Here is a 14699-nt window from a genome sequence, read left to right as displayed (position 1 = left end):
TTTCCTAAAAACGACTTCCTACGATGAGTCTTTTGACTCCACGGACAAGGGGCCATCCCTGGAAGTTACGAAAGGAGGCTGTGCACAAGAGGGTGAGGAGTGGTTTCTTTGCATAGGGTGGTTGAACCTTGGAAAGCATTGCCTGAGAGAATGGTTGGAGCAGGAACGGTCAATGGGTTCAAGGAGTGGTATGATAAACTTTATGTTTCCCAAAAACGACCTCCCACGATGAGTCTTTTGTATCCAGGCCTCCATGGAGTCAAAAAACTCCATGGAGGCCTGGATACAAAAGATATAATAATAATAATAACATTAGAGTGTTGTGTTGACTGTTTAGTTAAGTAACAAGAGAATCCATGTCTTGCCCATGGGGCCAAATTGCAAACACATCAACAAAGTGTAACCCCATTAAGGGCTTACATGTAGCTGTGGTAGGCATTTTGTTTTTGAAGTGTTATATGAAAAAATTAGGTTAAGGAGGGAGCCATCATAATACTATTAATCTCTTTATAGATTTTTCCTTGCCAGGTAAAGTAACCTACACACATACTAATTTGAATAATTCAAAGATATCAGGTTGGAAATTACTTTATTAAATCAAGTGTCTATTAGTGGTACATTAGTAAATAAGGAAGTAACATCGAAAGTAACCATTATGTCTAAATTTTTAAGGATGTGATTTTTAACTAGTCATTTGAAATGGAGAGGATTTTTTATAAAAATAGAGGAGTTGCCAGTAAATGGGACAAGCAATTTAGTTAACTGTTCAGTAAGTTTATAAGTAGCACTGTCTATGCTATCAATTATAGGGATAGAAGGATATTAGATTTGTAGATTTTAGGTATCCCACAAACATGGAGTGGTTTAACACAAATAGGTTTTATTTTTCATCAACAAAATGAATATCATCAAACAACATAAACAATATTATAAACAATTTAATTAACGAGACTGTTATCCTAAGATCAACTCTTACACATCTGTAATACTTCTTTTTTACAATATTAGAGGGCACCAAATTAGGATTTTAGATCTTTTGTCCATTACAATAAGAATTGTTGCACTTATTCATTGGAATTTGTAAATTGTACCATGTTATTTTGTGCTCTGAAGATGCTGGTCTGAAATGCAGCAAAATATAAACCAGTTAATAATATCTTTTTATAATTTAGATCAGGGCCGGCAACCTTTTCAGACTTTCAGGCCACATTCAACTTTCATTTTTAATAATTGGGCCACAAGTGTTTAATTAAGAGAAAATAGTGAGTGGAAAAATACATAAGTTATCAATTTTTATTATATCAATCTTTAAAAACACAAAAATATTTAAAGTACGAATAAAGTACAGTTCAAATCCTTGTATTGGCTTTCATGTTCATTCTCGTAATGATGTCTGATATTAACAGCAACACTTTTATGACAAATAAGACAAAGGGGATTACCCCCATTTTCAATAAAGAAGTACTTGCTGTTCCATTCATTATTAAACCTTCCTTCATCTGCAATTTTATGTTTTCTTGAATCCATTTTTGAAATTATTTTTAACAAATATATATCCTCTGAAAATAATAGTTGATGTTATTGAATTATTGAATTATATTAAAAGAGAGACCAGGGAATGCAACTGCAAAAGTGCGCCAAAATCTCAGTTGTCATCAGATGAAGCCAGCCTTTGTTATCCCTCCCCCTCCTCATGATGACTCACATGGTTGACTTGCACCAAGTTGCATGGCAATATCATGAAGTATAGGTATAAAATTATTTTTAATTTATTATTCATATTATAAAATGTATTTAAATAATTCAAGATATGGGCCACATGCCATGTAAGTATAGTCAACCTTTTATGGGCTGCCAAAAATGTACATTTGGGCTGCCGGTTGCTGACCCCTGATTTAGATAATTTGTGTTGTAATACTATTAAAATAAGTTATTAATAACATCTAACACCTAAGCCTGTCTATTATATGAATGCAAATTAATATATTTCAAATATTATGCTTCTCTTCTTCAGCTTCATTTTCACTCAAGTAGGGGCACTGCATCAGATCAACCTTGTCCATTCATTTCTGTGTGGGACCATATTCTCCTCCAGTTCCATGGTCTTGGAGATTCCCTCTCAAGTTCTCCACTCAGCATTGTTTACTTCTTGTCTCTTTTTGCATCTTTTGCGTGGTGGTTTTATCTTCAGCACTCTACTTCCTACATATCTTCGGTCTTACTGTATTACACAGCCAGACAACCTCAGCCTTATTCCCAGATCTTTCAAGATACTTGGGTTATCTTCATTGTCCCCCCACCCCATCCCAGATCAGTGAGTTTTTGATAGTATCCAATCTTGCAAGTATCAGCATGCTGATTTCAGCTATGTCCATTCTCTTCTCCCATCTCTTGGTCATTTTCTAGGTCTTACTGCTATGCATCAGTGCTGTTCTTACTACAGTTTTGTAGATCTTTCCTTTTAACTTGCTAGACACTTTTGTAATGCACGCATGATACCACCCTGATTAGGACCTCCTATTGAGTTCAGATATCCATCTCTTTGGACACATAATCCTAGACACACCTCATGGCTTGTCTGTGCCCAGTAATGTTGTATTCCCTTACTTCTTTTCTGTAAGTGAAGAAGAAAATGTACACCCTCACTTTTACTGAGAATGCCTCCATGGTTCATAGTCCATATCTCACCCTTGTTTTGCCAGCCTCATACATGTCTTGTTCCAGGTGTACATACTTTCTGGACCACATCATCATCGAACATTATCGTTCGGAGTGATTCACTTCGTACGATTCCTGTCAATATATCCAAGAGCATGGCAAGCAAGAAGGGACTCCAAGCTGACCCTTAATGAATCCCTACTTGAACCCACACCAGTAGGAACAACAATGCCTCAGTTGCTCCTACTCCATATCTCACCCTTATTTTGCTATCCTCATTCTTGTCTGTCTTGTACACAGTGTATGGGATCAGATCATTTTCTTCATCTTGATTTTCCATATCTTTTTTCTTGGAACTCTATTGAATGCCCTTTCCAAATCAGTGAAGACCAGAAAAAGTTCCATGTTGCTCTCCCTGGTACCTTTCTATGAGCTGTCTTAGAGCAAAGATGGTGTTAGTTGTTCCCCAGCTGGGCATAAACCCAAATTGCTCTTTGTTAATTGACACCAAGTCTTGCAGTATCATCTCAGTTAGCCTTTCCCATATCTTCGTAGTGTGACTCATGACTTTAATTCCTCTCTAGTTATTGCAGGACTAGATATCACTTTTGTATTTCTTTGGAACCGGTGTATTCTCTCTCCATCTCTCAGGTATTTTTTCATTCTCAATGATTTTGTTAAAGGCATTTAATAGAGTCACGTCCACTTCTAGATATTTGCATACTGGATGTTATTAGGTCCAACTTCCTTTCCATGTTTCATCTTTCTCAGTGCTCTTCCATCTTCCATTTCCATTCTTGTTATGTTAAGAATTGGCCTTATTACTGGATCTTCTTCATTTTTTTCGTATAATTTACTTCATTCATTAATTTTTCAAATCTCCCATTTATCTAGCATATCTGTTTCTTCATATGATATAGTGCCATCCTTTCTCTTGATCATCTTGGCATCGTGTATATCTTTGCTTTTTTTCTGTTTTGTCTTGCTATCCTGAGGACCAGCATAGGCTTCATCTTTAGATCCTGCATTAGACCACTGTAATTTGCCTTTTTCTTACCATTATATTATATTCTGCTATTCTCATTGCTTACCGTGTCCCACTTCTGCTTGGCCATTTTCTTTCCCTAATACACCTTTGTAAGTGTATATATGTAACTAAATGTAAGTTAAAATAATTAAATTATACTAATTACATAATTTGAGGTATATTTTATTTGTAGGCAGAAAGCTTGCCACGTGAATTCCAACTGCAGTATAATCAGTGGTTGACAAATTATAAATTAAACATAGTTCAAAAGGCTGTACAAAATATTGTCGAAAAACTTGCAAATTCTCCTCGCCAATTCTATACTTTCAATTGGGGTTACTGGAACCGCATAGTAGATGTCATCTGGGATGCTATACCTATGTATCTTGATAATTTGTAAGTTTTCCTATGTTTTGAGGATTATTTAAATATTTTTGAGATAATCTAATTTTGAGATTTTAGGCTCTAATTCAGTTTTATATTGTGATATTTAACTTTATAAAATCAACATTTATAATTGATATAATAAAAATTGATTTCAGTTCAGCCACTGAAGTTGACCAGTACAATGAAAAACTTATAATCCATATGTTTTAAATTTTACTAGTGAGAAAATCAGATAAAGTAAGTGAAATTGAAAAGAACCGATTCCATACAGATTAATTCAGTGTAACTAATGAGATTAAGGATTTTCTTAACAATGAAACTTTTTTTTTTCTTATGAAAGAATAAACGTTTCAAAATTAACTATTGTTTCAATTATAATTTAGCATTTCCAAATTGAATTTGAGATTCTTTCATTTGAGATCTTTTCCCCAAGTCATATAATAATATTACAAGCCAAGCTATCTTTGCCTAACTTTCCTCACACAGTGGTATGCCTCTTGTCAATGACTCATCTTGTAGGAAATATAATCCACATTTATCTGGTACCCTGGTAAATATATATATATATACAGTAGCGCACTCAGGATTTAATCTTGGGGTGGGGGGCGAGTTGAGTAGACGATTTCAGAATACAGACTACGCATCGCATACAACCTATGACTGAGCAACTGCAATGATCGCTAATTCATAAGTAGTATAGAAATAGAAGACATGACACAACATAAATAAAAAAAATGAATTTTAATTACGAAAAGATTTTTGGAAAATTTTCTAGTGTTTTTCCTTTTCTTCTTTTTGTGGGGGCAGGCCCCTTGGTCCCTCCTCTGTGTGCACCACTGTATATATACACACACCGCTTGGAAACAAGTCAATGGACACCATAGTGTGAGGAACAAACAGCCATGACAATCATCTTAATAAGATGCAGCACTTCTTTTCGTTGTCACGGCTGCAGCAATCCTACAAGCCATACTTTCCATAAGCATATGATAGCGATCGATGGGAAGTTTGAACCATTTTTCCTGTTAACATGTAATGAGATTATTATTATTATTATTTCCCAAGACCTCATGGAGTAAAAGACTCATCTGGGAGGTCCTTTTATGACACACACACATCTCATCATACCATCTTTTAAACACACTCAAACTCCTTGCAGTCACCACACTCTCAGGCAAGGCAATCCAATCATTCACAACTCTGCACAAAAAAAACCTGCCTCTCACTCCCCTACTCACAGCCTCTTTATACAGTTTCCAGGGATGACCTCTGGTTCTCCCCTGATCTCCCACTATTCTCTGTAGAACTTCTCCACCATTAATCTTATAACAACCCATTACCAACTTGTAGGTCTCTATTATATCTCCCCTCTTCCTTCTCTCCATCAGACTCTCCAAATTACATCTTCTCAATCTTTCCTCATACTCAACATTCCAGAGGTCAGAAACTACCTTAGTCAGTTGCCTTTGGACCCTTTCCAACATCCCTTCATCCTTCTGAAAACCTGGTGACCAAATCTGGGCACAATAGTCCATGTGTGGCCTAATCAAAGCCTTATACAATGGAACAAGAATCTCCTTACTTCTACACGTCAGTGTCCTCCTCATCATTCCCAGAAGTCTTTGTGTTGTCTTCACAATTTTGGCTATGTGTCCCCTAAATTTCAGATCCTTATCCACTATCACCCCAAGATCTCTTATTTCCTCTACCTCCAACAATATATTCTCACCAAGCATAAATTCTGCATCCCATCTTTGTTTTCCAAATTTTAAAACGTTACATTTTTCAACATTGAACTCACATCCCCATTTGCTTGCGTAATCACTCAATTTATTCAAGTCTTCTTGCAAGGCCACAACATCTTCACTACTCTTTATGATTCGTCCCAACTTTGCATCATCTGCAAACAACTGAATATCTCCATCCAAATCTTTGCCAATATCATTAATATACAAGTTAAATAGTAATGGCCCTAAAACAGACCCCTGAGGCACTCCACTAGTGACTTTCCTTTTCCTGGATATCGTACCCCCATACACAACTTGTTGATACCTATCAGATAGCCAGTCTCCAATCCAATGCACTAATCTAATATCCAACCCCATCTGCTCTAGTTTGACTGTCAACTTATCATGAGGTACTCTCTCAAAAGTCTTTGCGAAATCCAAGTATATTACTGTATATCCTTCTCCTAGGTCCAAGGAAGCAGTCACTTTATTGTAATAAATAAGTAGATTACTAAAACATGACCTACCTTTAGCAAATCCATGCTGTCCATCAAAGATTATACCATTGTTGTCAACCCAATTCTGGATTCTAATTTTCACAAGCTTCTCCATCAACTTAACCACAACACCTGACACAGAGATAGGCCTATAGTTTGATGCTTGAGTTCGATCACCTCCTTTATGAAGTGGCACAATCTTGCCCTCCTTCCACTCCTTAGGAACTTGACCAAGTGCAAGACTCGTACTAAAAAAATATGCAAATTCCTTCAGAATATGCGGTGATATATTATCAAGTCCCACAGCCTTATTTACATCTAGTTTACTCAACTCCTCAAACACCTCTTGGTCACTTACAGTCAGTCTCTCCTCCCCATCATCAACTGCTCTTAATCTCTCCATGAAGTCACATTCACAAGATTGAAAGATCTTTATGAACTGTTCATTAAGTATCTCCACCACGCATTCTGCAACAGCTGTCTTTATACCATTTCCTCCAATCAATGTCGTCCTTCCATAATCATTCTTTCTTTTGCTGGCTACATATCGAAAGAACTCCTTAGGATTCTTTTTGGCTTCATTAGCTTACTGCTGTTCATACCTCACTTTAGCTACCCTCACCAACCAAGTCATCTGCCTTGCCTGGTCTTTGTAGTCCTCATGGAATTGGTTATTTCCACTTCTCCTATGCTGCCTCCACAATGCCCTTTTTCTCTGTATCGCATGCTTAATCTCTTTTTTCATCCATCTCACACCTACCCCTTATTTAACCTTCTCACCCTCGGAATACATTTAGACATTGCATCTACTAGATAGTTTTTGAAAATCCCCCAAGCTGCATTGATCTCTTTTCCCGCTAACTCCTCATTCCATGCTACACCCGCAAGCTGTCTCCTGAGCTCTTCATAATCACCCCCCTTGTAATTCCACATATACCCTTTTTTCACAGGGGTCCTTGCACTGCTGGCAACCACCCAGGTAATCACCTGATGGTCACTTTCACCAATTGGTGGATCATTTGACACCTCATTTATAATTACATCCTCTGATGAGGTGACCAAATCCAAGACCCTTAATCCTCATGTGCCCTCTGTTACATACTGTCTGAGGTAGTTATCCCTCAAAAACTCAAGAAACTCATTTCCTTTACTTCCAGTTGCTATCTCTTCATTCCAGTCTATATTGCCATAATTAAAATCACCGATAATGATCACCCTTTTCTTATATTCTTGGCTTATTTGACTATACATTTCACTATCACCACCATCCAGATTACCAGGTCTATAACAACATCCCACCAAGTATTTGATTATATTCACTTCTATCTCACACCATACTGCCTCAAAACCACTGGCCCTATTTCCCTCTTACATCTCTACCTTGTATGGACATAACTCTTTCTCAATCATCAATAGTACTCCCCCTCCCTTTTTACCCCTTCTATCCTCAAGAAACATATCATACCTTTCCATCTCTATTCCTGTCAGGATGTCATCCTCATCTAACCATGTCTCACTTATTCCGACAATCTTTGGGTGAACAGACACAATTAGTGCAACCATTTCATCCGCCTTGTTTCTTATACTTCTAGCATTCGTATACAAACATGACAGCTCATTTCTGGATCTACAGCTAGTTCCACTGATATCACTCACTCGATGTGATCTCTCCATGCTTGACTTGGGTCATTTCCCTTTCTACTTCTTCATTTTAGAACTCTTTTCAATTTCATCTGTTTCCTCTTGATCCCTGGTCATACCATTTCTTTCCTGCCTACACATGCTCTCACCTCTTCTTGGAGCATCCACCTTTCTCACACTGTGTACCGTTGTCCTCCCTGAGCCTCACTGTTTCCCTGCTCCTCTTGCACACCCATTCTCTCATTTTCTATACCTCATACCACTCACTTCCCCATTCATTTCCACTTCTGCAATCTCTCCTGTCTTACTCTCCTGCTCTTCCACATCACTTCCCTCTCGATCTGATTCATTCTCTCTATTCACTTCTCTACCTTCCAGCAGCAGTCTCTCCAAGCGACTGACACCATAACCACTCAAATGCAGTCCATCGCTCCCATACAGCTCACTTCGTCCCTCAAACTCATTCCACACATTAACAAACTGTACTCCCATCTCCTCACACATTTCAGCCAGAATATCATTCATAATCCTTGCTCTCCGCCTCATTTCACTGCAATCATACCTAGGCAACACACTGACTACCCTTCCTGTCACACTATTCTCTTTTATCTTTCCAAGCAGCCTCCTGACATTCATTCTGACATGCTCTTTGTTGTCTCTCAAATCATTTGTACCAATTAATACAATTAACTCTTTTGCTTGCCCCCCCCATATCCAATGAGGGGGGGCAATCACGCTACTCATTTTGCCGCCTGGAAAACATACCGTGTACATTTTATCCTCTTGCACACCTTTAATAATGGAGTGACCATACAACGCCACTCGCTCATCTTTCGTTAACTCTTTCATGCCATCATGATTTATTTTAATAGTTTTGACCTGAATTCTCTTAATTTCATTCTGCGTCCATTTTATTTCTTGCCTCATCCAATCCAATTCACTTTCCGAATCTTGCGACACATTCTCTCTACCATTAAATCTTTCTAACTCTCGACCCCCTCTTCTCACTTTCTGCTCTCTTTCATCCTTCTTTGTTTCCGTCATTTTGGTCTAACACGTACGTCCAACTTTCACTATCATTCTTCTCACTTTCACTCTCATTTATCTTTCTTTGTTTCTGTACTTTCGGACTAACATGCGTCCAACTTTCGCTATCATTTTTCTCACGTTTCCTCTCATTCATCTTTCTTTGTTTCAGTACTTTCAGTCCAACATGTGTCTAACTTTTGCTATCATTCATTCTTTTTTCGCTATCATTTATTCTTTCAATTTTTTTCACTTGCGATTTCTGCGTCACTCCATTTCTACTTTCATTCGTTCTCTCAATTTCGTTTCTTTCCGCCACTCTCACCTCACTTTCGTCTCTTTTAACATCCGTTACAGTTTTCAAATCGCTGTTTTTTTTTTTTTTTTCCTGATTTTTTAACATTTTTTACTACTCTTACTCGCCATCCTTCTCTTTCAAACGTGCACTTGCGACACAATCGGTACTAACACTTTCTGTCATCAATTTCATATTTACATTCATCAATTCCTCATTCAGGTCACACTTCGCACACACACCCTTCTTCCATCCGTGCTAAACATCCACAAGTCATTTATGTAATCGAAGGAATACATATAACAGACCTCACACTTAACGAAATGACTGAAATCTGTATTAAAATCATGGAATGACAATGCCACCGCCTTTTTTTTTTTACCAGGTCTAATAATAATGATTTCGTAATAAGTTTAGGCAAGAAAAATCCCCCACACTATTAATACCGGTAGCGCACAACGTTTACAGCCGCTCTTACTCTAACAATCATGCATATATAATTAATTATTCCTAGAATAACTTATCTGAATCAGGAGCTCTTCTTAGGTACGTCCACAGCGCTTCAATGCAGGGGGGGGTGATTCTGGACTGTTGTGGGGTAGACATCCTTTGACTTCACCCCATGCTATAGTTCATCCCACCGAGTTTCAATAGGGTTGAGATCAGAGCTCTATGAAGACCTGTCAAGTGTGGCAATGTTAGTTTTTTCAAACTGCGCAGTTACGTCAGCACCCTTATGACACAGTACATTGTCTTGCTGAAAGAGGCAGTGGTCAGTTCTGTAAAAATGCCACACAAAGTAGAAAGTATTGCATTGCCAGAATATTCAGATACCTCTCGGAGTTCAATGTTTATGGCAGTGCAAACAGAAATTCAAGGCCAAACCCGCAAATAAAGGACCATACCATTACACTGCCATTTCCGAATTTCATAGTTGGGGTTATGTATTTTGGTAAGAGATATTCACCCGACATCTACCACACAAAGACCTGTCCATCTGCTTGGTAGAGGGTATCGCATGATTTGTCATTCCATAACACAGCTTTCCAAACTTCCATGCTATGCTGTACGTACTCTTTACCCTACTGAACATGATGCTGCTTGTTGGCTCGGTGGGTAATTTATGCTTGTGTATTGTGGTCCTGCAAGAAAACCCATGTTGTGAGCCTTCAATCTACATTGTTTTGTGCAAATTCATGTTCCAGTCAATGCCTGGAACTCTGCATTCAACATGTTGACTGATGAATGGTGGTTTTTACATATTATCCTTTGTAGCACTCTTCAGTCATGTTTGGTGAATGTGGTGGGTCGTCCACTGTGGGTAGCACTTGCAGTTGGCTCCCTGCACTTCCTTCTCAGTATGGAACCATCAGTCAACAATGAGTATGATCACTGATTGTTGACCTTGGATAGTCCAGTTTGTTGAGCAGATGGGGTTGCAACATGGAATCTTATCATAGTCATCATCATCATCATCATGCGTATCAAGGATTTAGGCCTAGCATGGCCTGGTCCGGCCTTAGAAGTCATCGTTAAATCGTTTAAGAGGACATCCTCGTTTTCTTTTTCCTAATGGCTTGTACTTATCATAGTGCTCTTTTAAACTCTGTCAGTTCTCTTCTTGAAGCCATTTCACTCAGTTACAGTTGCACTAAATTAGGAGAATCATACTCCTCCAATTTACTGGCTATAAAAACATGGCTCGTTACATCAAATGATGTACCTTACCCATGTGGTTCTCCATTGACTTCTTTCCAAGCAATGTGTTTTTGTATAAATATATATATATTATTATTACACCCTCCATGGAGTCGACAAACTCATCATGGGAGGTTCATTCAACTGACAATATGTTTATCATATAGAATCTTAAAATCCTTAACACACCTCATTAACAACACATTCTGGTAATGCATTCCATTCACTGACAATTCTCCATGTAAAAAATCTACTCCTCACACTCTTATTCACCACACTTTTACATAACTTCCAGGAATAACCTCTGGTTCTTTCCATCTCACCTTCTACTCTTTTTATAATCCCCTCTGGATTAATCTGATAAAATCCTCTCACTAACTTAAACATCTCTATCATATCACCTCTCTTCCTCTTATCCACCAAACTCTGCAATCCACATTTCTTCAACCTCTCTCCCCATAGCCGGCATTCCAAACTCCTGATATTGTCTCGAGACCCTCTCCAATGTCTCCACATCATGTTGAAAACCAGGTGACCAGATCTGAGCACAGTAGTCCAAGTGTAGTCTGACCAGTGCCATATACAGTAGCACAACCATTTCCTTATCTTTACATGTTAGAGTACTTCATATCATAGCAGCACTACAATGTGCAGCCTTTGCAACACTAGCAATATGCCCTCTAAACTTCAGTCTACTGTCAACCATCACTCCCAAATCTCTAATCTCATCCACTTCCTGCAGGACGGCATCATCAATATAGTACACAGCCTTATATTTCTGCACTCCAAAATGCAAAACCTTGCACTTATTGATATTAATTTAATTGATATTAGTATAAAGTTTATTATTATAATATCAATATTGATATTATTGATAGTAGTTTTAATATTACTACAACCTCACTGCTTTGTCCAAGTAAAAAGTCTATTCAAACCTTTCTGAATGGAATTAGCATCAACAGTGCTACTTATAATTCTTCTCAACTTTGCATCATCAGCAAATAATTAAAGATCCCAAGTCAGTCCACAATATATATCGTTTACAAACAAGTTAAACAGCAGGGGCCCAAGAACAGAACCCTTGTGCATGCCACTGTTTTCCCTTTTTTCATTTGAGACATCATACACAATCATATATCATACACATAGCTCCATCATACACAACCTGCTGGTATCATTCAGAGAGCCAATCTCTGATCATCTAACTAATATGCTGTCTATTCCCATTCTCTGTAGCTTGTACACCAAATTATCATGTGATTATCTATCAAACACTTTCAAAAAGTCTAAGAATATCACTGTGTATGATTCTCCCTTGTCTAACACACTCGTCACCTTATCATCAAATGCAAGTGAATTACTAAAACAGGACCTGCCCTTTACAAATCCATGCTGACCATCATAAAGAATGCTATGTCCATTAGCCCAATTCTGTATTCTATTCCTTACCAATCTCTCCAACACCTTGATCGCAACTGCAGCTATACAGACTGGCCTATAGTTGGAGACTTCTGTCTTAGAACCATGCTTGTGGAGTGGTACTATTTTGCCTTCTTTCCACTCCTTAGGAACCCTATCCACTGCAAGACTTTCATTATAACCAGGTCAAGAGCATAACCAACTGTGGCGCACATTCCTTAAGAATACATAGTGAATGTCATTCATTCCCACAGTCTTATTCACATCTAACCCAATCTCAAACTAAATTGAATACTTTCTGTAATAAATTTAGTATGAAAATCAACAACAAAAAGGCAAAGACCATGAAAATATGCAGAAACATGGAAAACATCAACTGCATCCTGAATGGGGAATCTATAGAACATCTAAAACACATCAGTTTCTTAGGCACTGTGGTTAGCATATCCGCTCTCCAGCCAAAAGACTGCAGGTTCGAATTTCACCGTGGGCATGGATGTTTCTGATTGTCTGTGAAAGTACTAGTGGTGGTAGTTGGTGGTAGAAGGCTTTGGTGTTAGATTATGAAAGTTGGTGGAGTAGTGAGACGAAGAGTTGTACAGTAGATGCCCTCCCTCGATGAGTCTTTGGACTCCCTGGAGGTGTGATATAATATAATAATAATAATAATAATAATAATAATAATGACATCTGATACACCTCTGTTTCTTTCACTTCCAATTCTCATAATACTTCCCTCTTTTCTATATATATTGTACCGAATCATTTATACCAACATGATATACGCTGATAAAGTGTTGTATATATATATAAATATAATCCCATAGAATGATAGGTTGTTTGATATATATTACATTTGTTCCAGATGGACAAAAAGTTGAGGAGAAATAAGAAATTTGTGAATAATGAATTTGGAGAACTGTAAATTGTACTTTTTAAGAAATACATAACAGTAAAGATTGTTTTAAATACAACAGGAAAAGATACCAGAGGAATTGAGGAAAAGCATTCTCGTCCCAATCTACAAGGGAAAAGGAGATGTTCAAGATTGTGACAACTATAGAGGGATCAAGCTGATGTCACACACATTGAAGATATGGGAAAGAGTAATTGAAGGAAGAATACTGCGGTAAACAAAATTGGTGAGGAGCAGTTTGGATTTATGCCAGGAAAAGGGACAACGGATTCAATATTTGCGCTAAGGTGATTGATGGAGAAATATAGGGAGATGCAGGCGGAGCTACATATGATGTTTATAGACCTGGAAAAGGCATATGACAGAGTGGTCAGACAGGAGGTATGGAGGTGTATGAGGAAGAAGGGGTGTCTGAAAAGTACATCAGGTTGGTGAAGGAGATGTATGAGGGAGCGAAAACCCAGGTCAGGTCTAGTGTCGGCATGACAGAGGGGTTTCCCATTGTCATAGGGCTCCATAGGGCATGATGTTTGCCGATGATATTGTTCTCTGCGAATCATCCCGAGAGAAGCTTGAAAAGACCCTGGAAGAGTGGAGAAAGGTATTGGAAGAGAGAGGCATGAAAATTAATTGGGTAAAGACCGAATATATGTCAATGGGGAGTGACGAGGATATGATAATATGACTCCAGGGTCATACGACTTCAGGGAAGAAATTCAAGTACCTTGGGTTGGTCGTCGAGAGAAATGGTGACCTGGATGAGGAAATACAGCACCGAATAACGTGGCTGGATGAACTGGAGGAAGATGAGCAGGATCCTGTGCAACGAGAGAGTGAGTTGTAAGATGAATGGAAAGCTGTATAAGATGGTGGTGAGGCTGGCGATGCTCCATGGCACGGAGACGTGGCCTATAACGAAGGCACAGAAGAGGAAGATGGAGGTGGCAGAGATGAGGATGTTGAGATGGATGAGTAGTGTGACAAAGAAGCAGGGCCAGCAGAAGCGGGCATGCAGAGCATGCAGTGCATGCAGACGCCGCTACGATGGGGGTGCCGCCACCAGGGAATGGTTCATAAGTTAATTTTTAAGAAACAAAAGTTTTATCATGAAACCAAAAAATTCTTAGAATGATCAATATTAAAATAAATAAAGCCAGATACACCGAATAAAAATTAAAAAAGAAGTATATTGCCACCTCTTTGATCACCCAGCTGTTTACAATTTTGCAGCTAGAGCAGGCTAAATGCTTGCCTGCAGAATGTTGTGTCTACTGCAAACTATCTAAAGTGAAACGGTCAAATGTTTTCATCTGCTGAAACAAATTTTCATACAAAACATTTGTTGCTAGTTAACCAGTCATATGGTACACATCTCAGTAGGCTACTGACAGCAGCACAGTGCCGACTA

At 38.3% G+C, this 14699-nt stretch overlaps 1 protein-coding gene across 1 annotated transcript in view; it reads left to right on the top strand.

Moving 5' to 3' along the window:
* Positions 1 to 14699, top strand: part of LOC150103058 (uncharacterized) — a 209434-nt gene that overhangs the window by 45420 nt on the left and 149315 nt on the right. Inside the window, exon 6 of the mRNA XM_090398069.1 lies at positions 3879 to 4081. Within this exon, the coding sequence (XP_090254195.1) occupies positions 3879 to 4081 (203 nt within the window). The remainder of the gene's footprint in view (positions 1 to 3878; positions 4082 to 14699) is intronic.

This window comes from Typopeltis vanoorti, chromosome 9 (assembly GCF_054136105.1).
Source record: "Typopeltis vanoorti isolate ZY-2024b chromosome 9, IOZ_Tvanoo_1.0, whole genome shotgun sequence".
NCBI lineage: Eukaryota > Metazoa > Arthropoda > Arachnida > Uropygi > Thelyphonidae > Typopeltis > Typopeltis vanoorti.
Note: the sequence above shows the minus strand (reverse complement) of the source record. Positions and strands in the feature narration are given on the sequence as shown.